This window comes from Dipodomys spectabilis, unplaced genomic scaffold, assembly GCF_019054845.1.
Source record: "Dipodomys spectabilis isolate Male_0828 unplaced genomic scaffold, ASM1905484v1 ptg000002l, whole genome shotgun sequence".
NCBI classification, from domain to species: Eukaryota; Metazoa; Chordata; class Mammalia; order Rodentia; family Heteromyidae; genus Dipodomys; species Dipodomys spectabilis.
In genome coordinates, this window is record NW_024870679.1 from 16,389,518 (window position 1) to 16,405,829 (window position 16,312).

General features: G+C 40.3%; 1 protein-coding gene across 4 annotated transcripts in view; it reads right to left on the reverse strand.

The window, feature by feature from the left end:
* The window catches only part of Rpap2 (RNA polymerase II associated protein 2), a 65,851-nt gene that overhangs the window by 5,272 nt on the left and 44,267 nt on the right, over window positions 1-16,312 (reverse strand). Inside the window, exon 12 of one of the 4 annotated variants that reach the window (XR_006147902.1) lies at window positions 959-1,118. The exons of 2 other annotated variants lie outside the window; for them this stretch is intronic. Coding sequence is in view for 1 of the 2 variants with exons in the window: in XM_042683223.1 (XP_042539157.1) it covers window positions 3,859-3,880 (22 nt within the window). In the remaining variant the exon portion in view is untranslated. Of the gene's footprint in view, window positions 1-958; window positions 1,119-3,818; window positions 3,881-16,312 lie in introns of those variants that run through there. One more of the 4 variants, XM_042683223.1, reaches the window with a different exon arrangement.

Sequence of the window (16,312 nt, forward strand, 5' to 3'; positions counted from 1 at the left end):
ATACCGCTAAAAGTAACACTTTAATAAGGATGATTTTAAAGCAATCTATATGCTAGAGAATTTGAAAACACATCATAAAAGTCTGCAATGTACAAATCACAAGCAAGAGGAAACTTCTCACTGGTTCAAACCTCAATCCTGAAAAGACAAGAGGCTTTTATTCTTTACCATATGGTAAGTGGCATGGCAACAAAAGCAAAAAGCCAAGTGTCAAACAGCATCTTATTGATAAGACCTTTACCTAGCTGACTGCTCCACATATGTTCCACATCAAAAAGAGGGAACACAAGTCAGGTTAGGACAAGCACCCTCCATTTGTTATTTCTGAGCTAGCAAACAACATGTGGTTAACAGGATTTATGATATACAGTAGTAAGAACCAGTTTCAAAGTTTTAAGTGTGATAACTGATTTTATTTTTTGGGAAGTACTGGAGTTTGAACTCATGGCCTTACAGGCAGGTATTCTACCCTTTGAATTAGACCCCAGCCCTATTTATTTTTGTATTTGAGTCCTGCTTTTCTCCAAGGCCTGAAACTTCTAGTTATACCTCCCTGGTAGCTGGGATGATAGGCATAAAAATCTACGTGTGATTAAGTATATATTATAAGCAAAGAAATTTAAAGCTGTACAAACTAAGGTATAAACTTGGGACAGATAGGTAATTTCTGAGGCTTAATTATGTCTGTCAACAGAGAAACCTATAGGAAAGTTTTGGTTTATTGAGCAAGGAAAACTGAACAACTGATGATAACCATTTCATGTAGTGTAACAATAGTAGTGAACTTTGGATTTTAAATGGCTTCCCTTACTCTGGTCCCTATTGCTTCACTCACTGCATTCACACTGAAACACAGGGGTGTTTCCATCATACACCCCTCTGTAACACTAAATCACAGCAAGTCTGAATTATTGCTTGAATAATTCTGGGTGATATATATGACGAGTACATCAAGCACCTGCATGAAGTGATCCCTCACAGATGTCCTGGAGCCAGTTCCTCAAATTGTTCTGTAGCAGCATTTCTAAGGCAGTCCCGAGAGGTCCCACTGATTTCCAAAGCCAGAGAACCCAGATGGCAGGCAACACTCCTTACACGCCAGAAAGCTGTGAGATTATCTGTGTGAATAAATGCCACCAGAAAACATGGTTTGGGGTTGGAAGAAGGGAAAGGAAGTGAAAAGCCACATACTTTATTTTACCTATCAGATTTGAGAAATTACTGGGTTCATGCAGAGTTCTGTTGCAGTGGGGAACCAGTTTTGATGCTTACCCTGCATAAAGTGATGATGAGGCAGGCTGCTGCAACCCAATATGGGGTTAAGAGAAGGTTCTATATACTCAACCTCCAGATGCTGGAGCTGAGGAGGTAAGAGGATTTCTTTCTGCTTTTTTTTTTTTGTTGTTGTTGTTGTTGGGTCATGGGTCTTGAACTCTGGGCCTGGGCGCTGTTCCTCAGCTCTTCAGCTCAAGGCTAGCGCTCTACCACTTGAGCCACAGCACCACTTCCAGTTTTCTAGTGGTTTATTGGAGATAAGAGTCTCACGGTCTTTTCCTGCCCTGGCTGGCTTTGAACCTCGATCCTGAGTAGCTAGGATTACAGGTGTGAGCCACTGGTGCCTGGCTGAGGATTTCTTTCTGTTAACAAAAGTACCCTCAGTGTTGACAGGCACACATATTATGTCCCTCACTTTACCAATTAAATACAGTACTTGACACTATAGGGTACAGAATAAAAAAAGCTAAAGCCTGCTGGGACAGACGAGGCTTTCTTCCTTTCCCTTCTTCCTCCCTCTCTCTTTTTTTTTTTTAATGGAGTCTATATGTTCAGAAGTGGCTTGAATTCTTGATCCTCCTGTCTTTCCTCCTGAGTGCTGGGACTACTGGTGTGCACTATGTTTGCCTGAGGTGTTTTTAAAAATGGCATGGGCTAGTTGGGCTGGGAAGGTGGCTTAGTGGTAGAGCGCTTGCCTAGCATGCATGAAGCCCTGGGTTCTATTCCTCAGTACACATACACAGAAAAAGCCAGAAGGGGCACTGTGACTCAAGTGATAGAGCGCTAGCCTTGAGCAAAAGAAGCTCAGGGGCAGTCCCCAAGGCCCTGAGTTCAAGCCCCTGCCTGGCAAAAAAAAAAAAAAAAAAAAGACCTGGGCAGGTGATTCTGAGGGAGGGGGATGGAGGTGTGAGAATGTTGGGTGACACTGATCAAGATGCACTGTATTCCTAATCTGCTTTGTTGAATGGCAACTCCTTTGTATAATGATTTAAAGATACTAAAAACGTGCAAAAAGTCTAAAGGTTTTACTTAAGGTTAAAGACTTAATTTCTTTAACTAACTTAAGACTCAACCTATCCAGGTCATTTCATTTTTAATTTTTGTTCCCTTTATCCAGGGTATTATTAAGAACATTAAAAAGGAATACCATAATCACGAAGGTACCTACCAAGTTTTTTTTTTTTCCCTGAATGGCAGTAGCAGTTACCACCTTACCCAAAAATGAGTTAGGATTTTCTTCTCCATGAAGAGGAGCTAAATGATAACAGTATTATTTCAAAATACCTGTCTTTACAACTATACAGTCACACTCAAGAATGAAACAAAGACAAGCTATGACACAAAGGGTCAAAATGTTACCTACTTTCAGAAAGTTGAGGGCTCACATAAACACCACCTATTTCCCAAAAATGCCTATCTCAGATACACATGGATGGACACACACACACACACACACACCCAAAGTGGTATATGCTTTCAAAGGGACACACAGGACAAATAGAATTTCGTATGTAATTCTTCTACTCAAATTGTTCATTAAAGAGAAAGCCTCTGAAAACATTTGTCTAGTGTGTGGCCCCTGGCTTCCTCTCCAAAAATCAAACAACAGCATAGTCATTAGAAAAAGGATCCACCCCATAGTATAATCCCTGTTGTCACTGTATTTGATTCTGGTGCCCTGCACCTTGTATATACCTTTTTTCTAATTTGGGGTGGGGAAGGGAAATAACAAAATGCTGAAACAAGGATACAGGTTGACCATTGTAACCATGAGATGTACAATGACACTATGTTGAAAATGAACTTTATAATTTGGGGGGAGGGAGGAGTTGGGAAGCTGGGGAGGGGGAGGGATGGTAGGGGAAAAACAAAGGAGGAGGTAACAATGCTGGATAAAAATGTACTCATTACCTGACCTATGTAATTCTAACTTCTCTGTACATCACCTCTAAAATAAAAAGATTAAAAAAATAAACCAACAGAAAAAGGATCCAACTTATGAAACCCTCCCCAAGAGAAGCTTTTCTTTCTTACAAAATAGCATAGATTGGGGCTGAATAACATGATTTTACTTCAAGGTAATTATCTGAGAACTCATGAGGCAAGGCAAGAAGATCAAGAATTCAAAAAAATAAGTAAATAAGAAAGGAAGAAAGCCTCACCTGTCCCAACCGCTTTGCCACAGACAAGAAAACAAGTGCCAAGAGGTCAGAGCTGAGTTTAAAATTCAAGTACTTTTAAGTAGTTGATGAATGACTTCCTAAATTGGAGTGAGTCTGTTTCCCTTAAAGATGCAAATTCTTGTTGCCAGTTATTCCCCATAGCAGGATCTCAGCCACTGAGTCAAAACAAATCAGTGATTTCCACATCTGCACTATTTCTGTCTTTGTGAAACTAACTTGTCTTCAATCTTTCTGGAAATTGTAGTAACTGCAAGTTGAGGTTCAAGTGACTTTCTTAAGGTCACGTAAGTCAGTAGAAGATGAGCAACTAACCCCAGAAGTCTTCCTGCCAGGCTGTATTTCTGACCGCACCAGCTCAGACATCTGATTCATTTGCAGAACTGAGTATGTCTTATGATTTTCAAAGCCTACTTGCATATGTTCTTCAAATACATTTCGGAATGTCACTACAAAATAAAATATGCTAATAAGAGTTCATCCTTTTTCTCTAATAGCTAGGAGGCTCTTTCCACCATCATTAAGATTTTAGAAGACAGCAAAGCCTGGTGGTATAGCTATGTGAACTGACAGCATTTTTCTACATCAGTAAACACTAGAACTAATTCTTAATTCTGCACAAATTAGAACCACTTGAAGAACTTAGAAAATACTTTAGTCTAAGCCCTACAAAAGACCAGTGATCATAATTTTGCAATCAGCTATCAGTACTATTTGTTTTAAGCTTCTTATATGATTCTAAAGTATAGTACTTGTTGATGAGGCACTGATGTTAAGATTTTGAGATGGGGTCCTTTTATGTTGCGCTCAAGGTGATGCTGAACTCTTGGGCTCAAAGATGCTCCTGCCTCCATTTTCTGAGAGCTAGAACTCTAAGCAATGACACTGTTTTTAATTTTTTATTGAGATTGTGGTGAATAAATCTCACAGTATTGAGAGTGATATTAAAGTCACAAATACACTTTAACCTTCAAAAGGCAAGTTGTCATTATCATGGTGTATAATGTCTGTGAATTCTATGGGCTTTGACAGTACAACTATTTCTTCTACATCGGGTGATATGTACATTTCTTTCCTTTTGCTTAATGTAAGCTCTTCTCTCTTTCCCTCATTCCCATCGCTGCCCTTGAGTTGCTTAGTTCATTTTCATCAATGTCCAGTGCAGCTGATGGGCCCCTCTGTTGTATATTTTCCTGTTTCCCTCTGATTCCGTGTCCTCCTCCCTCAGATGTCAGCTTCCCTCAGATGTTATGCTCTAAGTTTTTAAACTGAATACATTTGTGAAGTTCTAGTCATTTTATAGTTAACTACATTACTGGAGAAAACTGAGTTGAAAATATTTTTATGTAGTTATGTAATAAAGCAGAAGATAATTCTGTCCATAAGAGATGTCTCATTTATAATAGTTTAAATAAGGAAGGTAATTATTTTCTTTTTTTCCCCTTACATATCTTCCATTTTTATTGTCATAACATTATATCACTGCACATTCACATAGTAAAATATTCTAAGGTGCATATGATGAGGATTCTTTCCTTGAAGCTGGTAAGATAATTATTTTTACACTCCTGAGGACATGGGTGACATTGAAAGAGACCCTTCATAAAGGATTAGTCAGAACAGGTGATAATGTTATCAAGGATTTTTTCTTTTTTGTCGTCATGGGGCTTGAACTCTGGGTCTGGGCACAGTCCCTCAGCTCTTCAGCTCAATGCTAGCACTCTACCACTTGAGCCACAGCTCCACTTCTGGTTTTCTGAGTGGTTTATTGGAGATTAGAGTCTCATAGACTTCCTTGCCCAGGCTGGCTTTGAACTGAAATCCTCAAATCTGAGCCTCCAGAGTAGCTAGGATTACAGGTGTTAGCTACCAGTGCCCAGCATCAAGGATGTTTTTAATGCAAAGCAGCAGACATAATTATGTAAGGACAAAGTAAGTTAGATAGGTAAATCAGGGCCACTTAGGATGGGCTTTGAATTCAATGGGAAATTAATGTGGCCAGAGTTGGGAAGTGACTTAAGTTTTGAATGAGCCTCCCCACTCTAAAAGTTAAGCTCTGATTTGTACAGCTGGAAGAATAATGACTAGTTGAGTGAGGAGGACGACCGCTGCAACACTATGGACATGTAATGAAGGGTGGCAGTGGACTGGAAGCAGTGTGGATGGAAAAGACAATTGCATAAAAGCTACAAAGACAGAGATTATGTATGGGAGAAAAAGGGCAAGGAGATCACAATATTTCAATTCTGGCTAATTAAGAAGATGCAAATGCTCCCAAAAGAAATAGAGGTCATCTGAATGGGAAGATGAGTTTAACCTCAAATTTGAGTGTGAAGTACCAGATGGTTATCCAAATGGGGATGGATGCCCAGCAAATGAATAAATTTAAAAAAAAAAGGGAGCCGGGCGCTGGTGGCTCACGCCTGTAATCCTAGCTACTCAGAAGGCTGAGATCTGAGGATCGCGGTTCAAAGCCAGCCCGGGCAGGAAAGACTGTGAGACTCCGATCTCCAATAAACCACCAAAAAACCGGAAGTGGCGCTGTAGCTCAAGTGGCAGAGCGCTCGCCTTGAGCTGAAGAGCTGAGGGACAGCGCCCAGGCCCAGAGTTCAAGCCCCACGACCACCAAAAAAAAAAAAAAAAAGGGAAAGGAAAAATAAAAAGCTATAACTTAGGAGAGATATTGGAGCTGAAGATAACATTTTGGGGTAAGGAATATAGCAAATACTTGATTGGTATGACCAATTTTCTTCAGGTTAGTCTTGAATTCAAGATCCTCCTGCCTCATCCTTTTTGCTTCATTGATTACTGGTATGGACCACAATTTATCACCATCAGTCTTTTGAAGCTCTGCTTCCTTATTTAGGTATTCTGCCCTCCAAAACCTACAGTATAAGACCAATGCTACAACCTGCCTTTCCCCTATCTACACCAGGAGGGCTGAGCTCTTCAGGGGCAGGAGCCTAGAAGACCCACACTACCATAAACCCATGATCTCTATTCTTTCTGGACACCTCTTTTCACTTGCCAATTTTCTACTCTTGGTTAGGCTCTTTTCTGGATCACCTCAACCACTCCCACTGTTTCAGTATCTACACAACCATTACCTCTTTACTCAAACACACAATCTCATGCTTCAATGAACAATGAAGTCAGTTGTGGTTTAAGAATTTCTCCTTTTCTATTTATAAACAGCCTCATTGCTCTTTACTCATTTTCTTCCTGATGAGAACATGTATCTCTCCTGTATAAGCTATTATACCTGCCTGTGCCTATGATCCTGTTTCTTTATACTTCCTTTGGGACCATGCTCTGTCACGTACAGCTATATCCCACACTGCCCTCAGCTTCAAATTATTTTTCTTTATTAGCTCCTTCCTGATGCCCTTACAAGCATCTTTAAGTCTCTTTCTATCCAGATTGTTATAGGCCATTCTCACCTTTAACCTAAATAAGGGTTCTAAAACTACACAAAATTATAGAAAAAGTGTTCAAAAAATGTATGTTAGGGCTGGGAATGTGGCTTAGTGGTATGGTGCTTGCTAGCATGCATGAAGCCCTGGGGTGGATTCCTCAGGACACATAAACAGAAAAAGCCAGAAGTGATGCTGTGGCTCAAGTAGTAGAGTAGATGAGTAAAAGTAGCACAGGAACAGTGCCCAGGCCAAGTCCAAGCCCCAGGACTGGCAAAACAAACAAAAACATTATTTTCCTGGGGGAACACAGAAATGTAAACACACACACTTTCTTTTTCCCTTTCTCTCTCTTTCTGTACGTTTCTCAACACATTAGCACTAGAGAATCAGTGACATTTAATTTTATAGGTTTGATTTGAAAGTAATTTTAGTGAATTTGAATGAGTACCATTTTTCTCTGCACTGAGAAATGAACAGCAGTTATAACTCTGCAGTTGCTTTTACTCATGTAACATTTTTGCAGTGCAGTTCATTTGTCACTGCATTTGAAAACTTCCATGCAGGGCCTACAAACCTCAAAGAAAATCAGTAAGCGAAACTGTTAAATAAGCCCAGAAGATTCAGTTACTGTAATGTGATTTCACACCACTGAAACTGCAGGTGTTCACCCAGCAGCAGTTTGTAGCAGCTTCCTAAGTGCTTTTGCTGCACTGGGATTTTTACTACTGAAGCTGATATGTCCTCCTCTTGAAAACCCAGTGTAGCTGCATTTTGACAATAGCCAACTCCCAAACTCTTCATGGAAGATGGCTAATGAGTTAACACAAACAGCAATATTGAGAACTAGTTAATCCCTAGCTCTAAACTCTGTGAAAATAAACAAGGACTAAAATGAAAACATTTGTATTTTATCTCTAAGAATGACTTCAGTGCTAAGTAGAAATGATCAAAGATGAAAAGTCAGATAGGAAGAATATTTAAAAGATGTTGTCTATACAATATACACACAAATTAAATAAAGACCCCTTTCCCACTAAGATTAGTATCTTAAGCTTAGCAAGCACTCTTACACTTCCAGAATACTAATTTCCCCCTTATAATTTTGTAAAATTAGTTTCAGGGAGGTGGGTGCTGGCGGTTCACATCTTGTGATCCAAGCTATTCAGGAGGGTGAAATCTGAGGATATTGGTTTGAAGGCAGCTCGGGCAAGAAAGTCTAAAGTCTGTGAGACTCTTATCTCCAATTAACCATCAAAAAAGCTAGAAATAGAGATGTTGCTGAAGTGGTAGAGCAATAGCCTTATACACAAAAGCTCAGACAGTGCCAAGGCCCTGAGTTCAAGCCTGAGGTCTGCACAAAAAACCAAAAACAATCCCTCCTCACCCCTCCCCTCCAAAAAACCTAAAGGAAGTATATGCCTCTAGTCTGAAATTTCAATGAACAACATCAAAACATAAAAGGCCTTTCTTCAGAATTGTGTCTGCAATGCACCAGATAAATAAAGAAATCCATGATACTACCAGCTTCAATTAAGCAGCAAAAAGCTGGAAGTGGAGCTGTAGCTCAAGAGGTAGACTGCTCGCCTTGAGCCAAAAAGCTCAGTGACAATGCCCAGGGCCCTGAGTTCAAGGAAAAAAAGAAAGACAAAGAAAGAAAAGAATTCTTTGGAGCAAATACACCTTTGATGACACTGCCAGTCTCTCCATAGTTACTGAGTGTCTAGCATCTCCTCTAGTTGCAATATGGTTTCTATGAAAACTTTTTCCTTTTTTGAAGGTCATAATCACTATCACCACTTAATTGAACCACAGCCATTTTTCAGTCTTCATCTTTGTTTAGCAGAGGCTACCTTCATGTCAATGAAGTGATGGCAGAAAGCTTCCCAAGTCCAGGGAAAGAAATATCATCCTAGTACACAAGACAAGTAAAACCATCAAAAAGACGATCAGAATAGATTCTCTTCATTTTAAAGTTAAAAATTTAGGACTTCAGAATGAAGAAAGAATGTTGAAAGCTGCAATAGAGAAGTACGAAGTTAGTTACAAAGATAAATCTATCAGTAGAATAGGAAAATTTGTAGTAGAAACCCTAAGCGGCCAGAAGAACATGAGATAATATATTTCAGTCCATGAAACAAAATAGCTGTTAATCAAAATTATATACCTACTAAAAGTATACTTTAAAAATAAAAGGAGAGCTGGGCGCCGATGGCTCACACCTGTCATCCTAGCTACTCAGGAGGCTGAGATCTGAGGATTGTGGTTCAAAGCCAGCCTAGGCAGGAATGTCCGTGAGACTCATCTTCAATAAACCACTAGAAAACTGGAAGTGGCACTGTGGCTCAAGTGGTAGAGAGCTCTCCTTGAGCTGAAGAGCTGAGGGACAGCGCCCAAGCCCAGAGTTCAAGCCCCACAATTAAAAAAAAAAAAAAAAAAAAAAAAAGAACGCCAGGTGCTGGTGGCTCATGCCTGTAGTCCTAGCTACAGGCATCTGAGAATCACTGTTCAAAGCCAACACAGGCAGGAATATCTGAGATACTCTTATATCCAATTAACACCAGAAAACTGGAAGTGGCGCTATGGCTCAAGTGGTAGAGTGCTCACCTTGAGTTGAAGAGCTCAAGGACATTGCCCAGACCCAGAGCTCAAACCCCACAGTTGAGGGGGGAAGGGAAAAAGAGAGAAATAAAGATCTTCCACAAAGAGTCTAAGAAAACAATTCATGACCACGAATACAGCATTGCAGAAGATACTGAAAAAAATACTGTACAGAGAAGAAACATGTACAAAACATGACAGTTTGGGAAAGCACACATTGTACTAGGACAAAAGGTAAACAAATGAAAAGGAAATAATCAAAGTACATTCCTCTCAATAATACTAAATGGAAACCATCTTAACTCTTCAACTGAAAGCTGCACACTGGCTAAATGAATTAAAAAAAAAAAAATCAGGACACAACTATTTGCTGTCTACAAGAAACGCATCTCACTGGCAAACAGATTGAAAGCCAAAGGGATGGAAAATGACATTCCAAGTAAATGGAATTCAAACAAGCAGAAGCTACATTCATGTGTCAAAGCAGACTTCAAGCCAAAACTAGTCAGAAGGAATTAAGTCACTACATATTACTAAAGGGAACAATTCACCAAGAAGATATAACAATAATTATATATGCAGTGAACACTGGTATACCCAACATAATCAAACAACATAAGTGGATATAAAGGGACAGGTATGTCAAGTTATATAACAACAGTGGGTGACTTCAATACCCCATTCTCCTCAATATTGATATCATACAGACAAAAAAAAAAATAACAAATAAATTCAAAGTAAAATTGCACCACAAATCAAATGACTTGGCAGACATCTAAAGAATATTTCATCCAATAATTTCAGAATACACATTATTCTCAGCAGTCTAGGGAACTTTCTCCAAAGCCGATCATATTTTAAGGCCATAAAGTAAGTCTTTAACAAATATGAAGCTGAAATAATTCTTTTGATCTTTCAGAAAATAATGGAAATTAGAAACATCTAGAGAAATGACAGAAGCTATAGAATTACATGGAAACTGAATACACTTTTTTTGTGAGTGGGGGGGGGGGGGGGTGTATCAAGGCTTGAACTCTAGGCTTTGTGCTTACTAAGCAGGTGTAGTGGTATACCTGCCACACCATCAGACCTTCTTCACTAGTTATTTTGAGGCAGGATCTTGTCCGGTCTGGACCATGATCCTCAATCAACATTCCCCACTGTAGCTGGGAGGGAAGATGTGTGGACACCATCCCTGCCACCCTTTTTTCTTTCGTGAGGTGGGGTTTTGTGAATTTTTTTGTCTGGTCTGGCTTGGAATCATGATCCTCTCTGGTCTTAGCCTCCCATGTAGCTGGGATGAGAGGGATGAACTGTGTCCAGCTACTGGTTGAGACTGGGTCTCAAGAACTATTTTTACTTGCTTCAAACTGTGATCTTTCTGTTCCCTGCCTCTCCTAGCCAATGATAATGCTTTTGAATGACCAGTGGATCAAATTCTCCTAATTGGAGAAATTCAGCAGAATATTATTGAAAAAACAGATTTTGGGGTGGGGTATGAAAGGGAGGGATGAAAGGTGAACAAAGGCAATCATGCTTTCAGTATACACTATGTGGAAAATGACCTTGTGGGCAGGGAGAGGAGGAGGAAACTGGGGGAATGTAAAGGAAGCAGTGACATTGTCAAAAAAAAAGGACTCATCTAACTTTTTTTTTGTCAGTTGTGGGGCTTGAACTCTGGGCCTGGGCGCTGTCCCTCAGCTCTTCAGCTCAAGGTGAGTGCTCTACCACTTGAGCTACAGTGCCACTTCCGGTTTTCTGGTGGTTTATTGGAGATAGGAGTCTCACAATTATTCCTGCCTGAGCTGGCTTTGAACCGCGATCCTCAGATCTCAGCTTCCTGAGTAGCTAGGCTTACAGGCGTGAGCCACCAGTGCCTGGTTCTCATCTAACATAAAATAAGCCCTCTGTACATTTTAATAATAACAAAATCAGATTTCAAGTAACCTAGTGATGTATGTCAAAGTCTTAAAAAATATTAACCAAACCCCTAATTACAATAAAAATAATAAAGGTCAGGGAAATAAAACAAATAGTAAAATTAATAAAATTAGAGATAAAAAGGGAGGCAATGCAACAGATACCATTGAAATACAAAGGATCATTAGGGAATAATTTGAAAACCTACATTCCAGTGAATTGGAAAACCTAGACAATATGGATAAATATCTACACAAAAGACCTGCCAATACTGAACTGACAAACAGATCTACAATTAGCAAAGAGATCCAAGAAATGATAGACTATCTCAACAAAGAAGAGACCAGGCCAGACAGATTCATTACTGAACTCTATCAGACCTTTAAAGAAGAACTAATAGGGGCTGGGAAGGTGGCTTAGTGGTAGGGTGCTTGCCTTGCATGCATGAGGCCCTGGGTTCGATTCCTCAGCACCACATAAGCAGAAAAAATACAGTGGCTCAAGTGGTAGGGCGCTAGCCTTGAGCTGAAGAGCTGAAGGACAGCGCCCATGGCCCAAAGTTCAGCCCCTAAAGACAAAAAAAAAAAAAAAAGAACTAATATCAAGGCTGCTCAAATTAACATAGAAAGGGAAGGAATACTTCCAGTCACCCTATGAAAACAGGACTACTCTCAGATGTCCACTCTGGAGAGGGATATAACAAAAGGTCAACCATAGCCGTTTTCCAAATGAGCATACACAAAAATTCTCCAAATATTTGCAAACAGAATTCAACCACACATCAAAAAGATCACATTTCATGATCCAATTAGTTTCATTTCACAGATACACATATGATCATCTCAACATATTTAGAAAAAGCTTTTGATAAAACTCAAAACATTCCTTTATGATAAAAGTCCTAAAAGAAACTAGGAATAGATAAATCATACCCCAACACAGTAAAGTCAGAGATCTAAAGTCATCATTTTAGTGAACAGGGAAAAACTGAAAGCATTTCACAAAAACAAGAAATGGGTACTCACATTTTTTTTTTTTTTTTTTGATGCATGGTTGGGGCTTGAACTCAGCCTGGCAACTGTCTGAGCTTCTTTTGCTCAATGGTAGTGCTCTACCACTTGAGCCACAGCTGTTTTGTTTTGTTTTTTCTTTTTCTTTTGATTAATTGCAGATAAGAGTCACTCAGACTTTTCTGTCTAGGCTGTCTTTGAACTGTGATCCTCAGATCTTAGCCCTCTGAACAGCTGGGATTACAGGTGTGAGCCAGTGGTGCTCCACTATCACTCTGACTAAATTCTTAGCCTGGGCACCAAGACAAAAACAAAGTGTGTGTGTTTTATAAAGAAGTACAACTGGGTAAAGTGTTCAATATCCTTAGCCATTAGGAGAAGGTAATCAGCACTACATTGAGATTTCATCTTACCCCAATCACTTAAGAACAAATGTTAGTGAGGACATGGGTGAAGAGGACCCTTTACACTGTTGGTGGGAATGTAAATTAACTATGGAAATCACAAAAGCTAAAACTCCAAATACCATATGATCCAGTTATGCCATTCTGGATACTCAGTGCACACCCATATTCACTGTGACTCGACAATAGCCCATCAACAGATGAACAGATTAAATTGAATAAATACACAATGGCATTTACCCAGCTGTGAAGAAGAATGAAGTTACACTATTTGTAGGAAAACGGATGGCATTGGAGATCATATTAAGCAAAAAACACCAATTCAGAAAGACAAAAATAGTGCATGTTTTCTCTCATACATGGAATCTATATTAATAAAAGACATGAAAGTAGAAGGGAACTATCTGAAGAGCAAGAGTATCATTTATGAACACGCATAATAAAACTCATTTATTTTGTACAGTGAATATACACAAAAAAAGCAGCACATTTTTATTTTATTTTATTTTTTGGGGTCCGGTCATGGGGCCTGAACTCTGGGCCTGGGCACTGTCCCTCAGCTCTTCAGCTCAAGGCTAGCGCTCTACCACTTGAGCCACAGCGCCACTTCCGGCTTTTTTTTTCTTTTTGCTTATGTGGTGCTAGGGAATCGAACCCAGGGCCTCAGGCATGCAAGGCAAGCGCTCTATCACTGAGCCACCTTCCCAGCCCAAGCAGCACATTTTTAACAGTGCTGGGGGCCAGCGTGCTGAGGCAGGTGTGAAAGACAACAGAGTGGAAGGATGGGAGAACAAGGTAGGGAGGTGTAACGTAAGTTCCACAGGGCCATGGAGTTTTTCTAAGAACAGTTGGAAGCCTTTGAAGTTCTAGTGCAAGGGGATAGAATCAGCTCTGACTTTGGTTCTCTTCCTGACTGATCTCCCTAAATCACAAGTTTCATGCTGTGCTGTTCAAAGGTGGGAACCGGTGGTTTACACCTGTCATTCTAGATTTTCATGGAGGTTGAGAGCTGAAAAACTGATGTTTGATCCTGCCCAGGGCAGAGAAGTTCTAGATACTCCATCTCCAAACTAACCAGGAAAAGCCATGCTGCAAGAGTGGCTCGGCTGTAGAGAAAGCAAGCTGAGTAATCACGAAGCCTGAGCACTGACAAGTAAAACAACCCAAAACAAACAAAACCACACCCCAAAACTCCATTTTCAACTAAATTTATCTCCCATTAAAGAACTTATCTTTAAAGGTTACACTAGGTATTATGCCGAGGGCCGAATCCAGGCTTCAGGCACGCATGCTAAATCAAGGGTTCTAACACTTAGCTGCACTCACAGCTTTAGCTTTAGAGCTATTTTTAATTCATTTCTTACTTGAAAATATTGCCAAAAATAACACTGAGTTTAGAGGGTCAAGAAACCTTTGTACAAATTAAAGGCAGTCCCTGAGGTAATGAATTAAAACTTAGTGAAAACAATTTTTTTTTTTTGTCGGTCGTGGGGCTTGAACTCTGGGCCTGGGCGCTGTCCCTCAGCTCTTCAGCTCAAGGCAAGCGCTCTACTACTTGAGCTACAGCGCCACTTCCGGTTTTCTGGTGGTTTATTGGAGATAGGAGTCTCACGGTCTCTCCTGCCTGGGCTGGCTTTGAACTGCGATCCTCAGATCTCAGCCTCCTGAGTAGCTAGGATTACAGGCATGAGCCACCAGCGCCCGGCTGAAAACAATTTTTTTTAATAAAACAAATTCACAGCCTCTGGATAGTGATGCATGCCTGTAAGCTCAGCGACTGGGGAGCAAAGGCAGGAGGATTGTAAAGCTTAGGGCCAGACTGGGCAAAGGAGAAAGGCTCTATCTCAAAACTGTAACAGATATACTATACCACTGAGGCATGCTTAATGGTAAAATGCTTACCTAGGATGTATGAAGCCTTGGGCTCAAGACCCAGAACCACGAAAGAAGTGTCACATAAATACCTTTTTTTTTGAGTATAAAGTTAAAATGGCAAAGACTTAAAAAGCAATAGGGAGGCTGGGAATGTGGCTTAGTGGTAGAGTGCTTAACTAGCATGCATGAAGTCCTGGGTTTGATTTCTCAGTACCTCACAAACAGAAAAGCCAGAAGTGGTGCTATGGCTTAAGTGGTAGAATGCTAGCCTTGAGCAAAAGAAAGCCAGGGACAGTGCCCAGGCCCTGAGTTCAAGCCCCAGGACTGCAAACGAAAAAAAGAAAAAAAAAGAAATAGGTATGTAGGCTAGTACTATCGAAGAGGAACAAAGCTGATAAGAATATCATGGAGATGCATGTCATTATGGGCTTTCCATTTCAGAACTATTATCTAGGAATGGAGATAAAAACTTTCATTATAAAAGACTATGACAGCCAAATAAAATAAAGTGTTTTTCTTATAACAGATGGTATATGTCCTGCAGTGTTTGCAGTTAATGCTTTAGGATTACCTATTAATAAGGAAGCAGGGATGCTTTCCATTGATGGTTCTAATTCAAAAGCATCCAGTTCTTTGTAAATCACTTTGTAGTGGTATATTACATTCAGGTTTGTTTAAAGGGCTGGGTTGGGGTGACTTTAAAATTTTATATCTAAATCCTGTTTGTCCCAAGTCTACAGAGCAGCTAGATGAGTGCCAGAGCTTTTCTTCATAATCACCCCATGTGACAAGTGACAATTCTGTGACAGCTTTTCTTGTCCTCAATGCTGTGGGACTGAAGTGGATCAACCAGAGCTGTTCACACATGGTGTCAACCACGCCCTAACAGTGCAGCCTGAGGCTAGCACCATACCATCCAGAGCATCAAGCTCAGGAGCTGTGGGGGAGCTCCATCTGACATCCAGACAGAGCTGAAAGATCTGGGAGGTAACGCCTGAAATCAAGACTGTGATTGTTAGGCCAACCAAATGCTGCTCACTGCTGGTGGGATGGGAAAGTTGGAAAGTGCATCCTCCTGTAGAGGGCACTTGCTGGCTTTCCTCCTTCTGCCCTTCTCCTTCTCTTCTTTCTTTCGTCCTGTCCCCTGTTCTTCCTCCTCTTAATGCTGGGATGGAAACTAGACCCTGTGCATTGGTCACTGTTAATATGAATTAAGGAGGAGGTCGGGCCTTCTCAGTAATTTATGGATAAATAAAAGACGAACACTATAAAATTGTCAGAAATATAGGGGATTCTGAGGAGGAAGAAAACCCAACCACTGTAGAAAGTAGACTTTGAGGCTGGGCTCATGCCTGTAATATCAACTACTCTGAAGAAAGAAGTAGGATCAGTTTGAGACCAGCCAGGCAAAAAGTTAATGAGACTATCTAAATCAACAAGGCAGGCATTAGTGGCATGTGCCATAATCCTAGCTAGCTACCTAGGCAGCCAGATGTAAAAGGATCATGACCAAAGTCTCATGCAAACATGTAAGACCCAATGTGAAAAATAACTAAAGCAAAACAAAGCAGAACAAAACAGGGGTGAAATTGTGGCTCAAGTAGTAGAGTACCTGACTAATAAGTGAGTTTCTG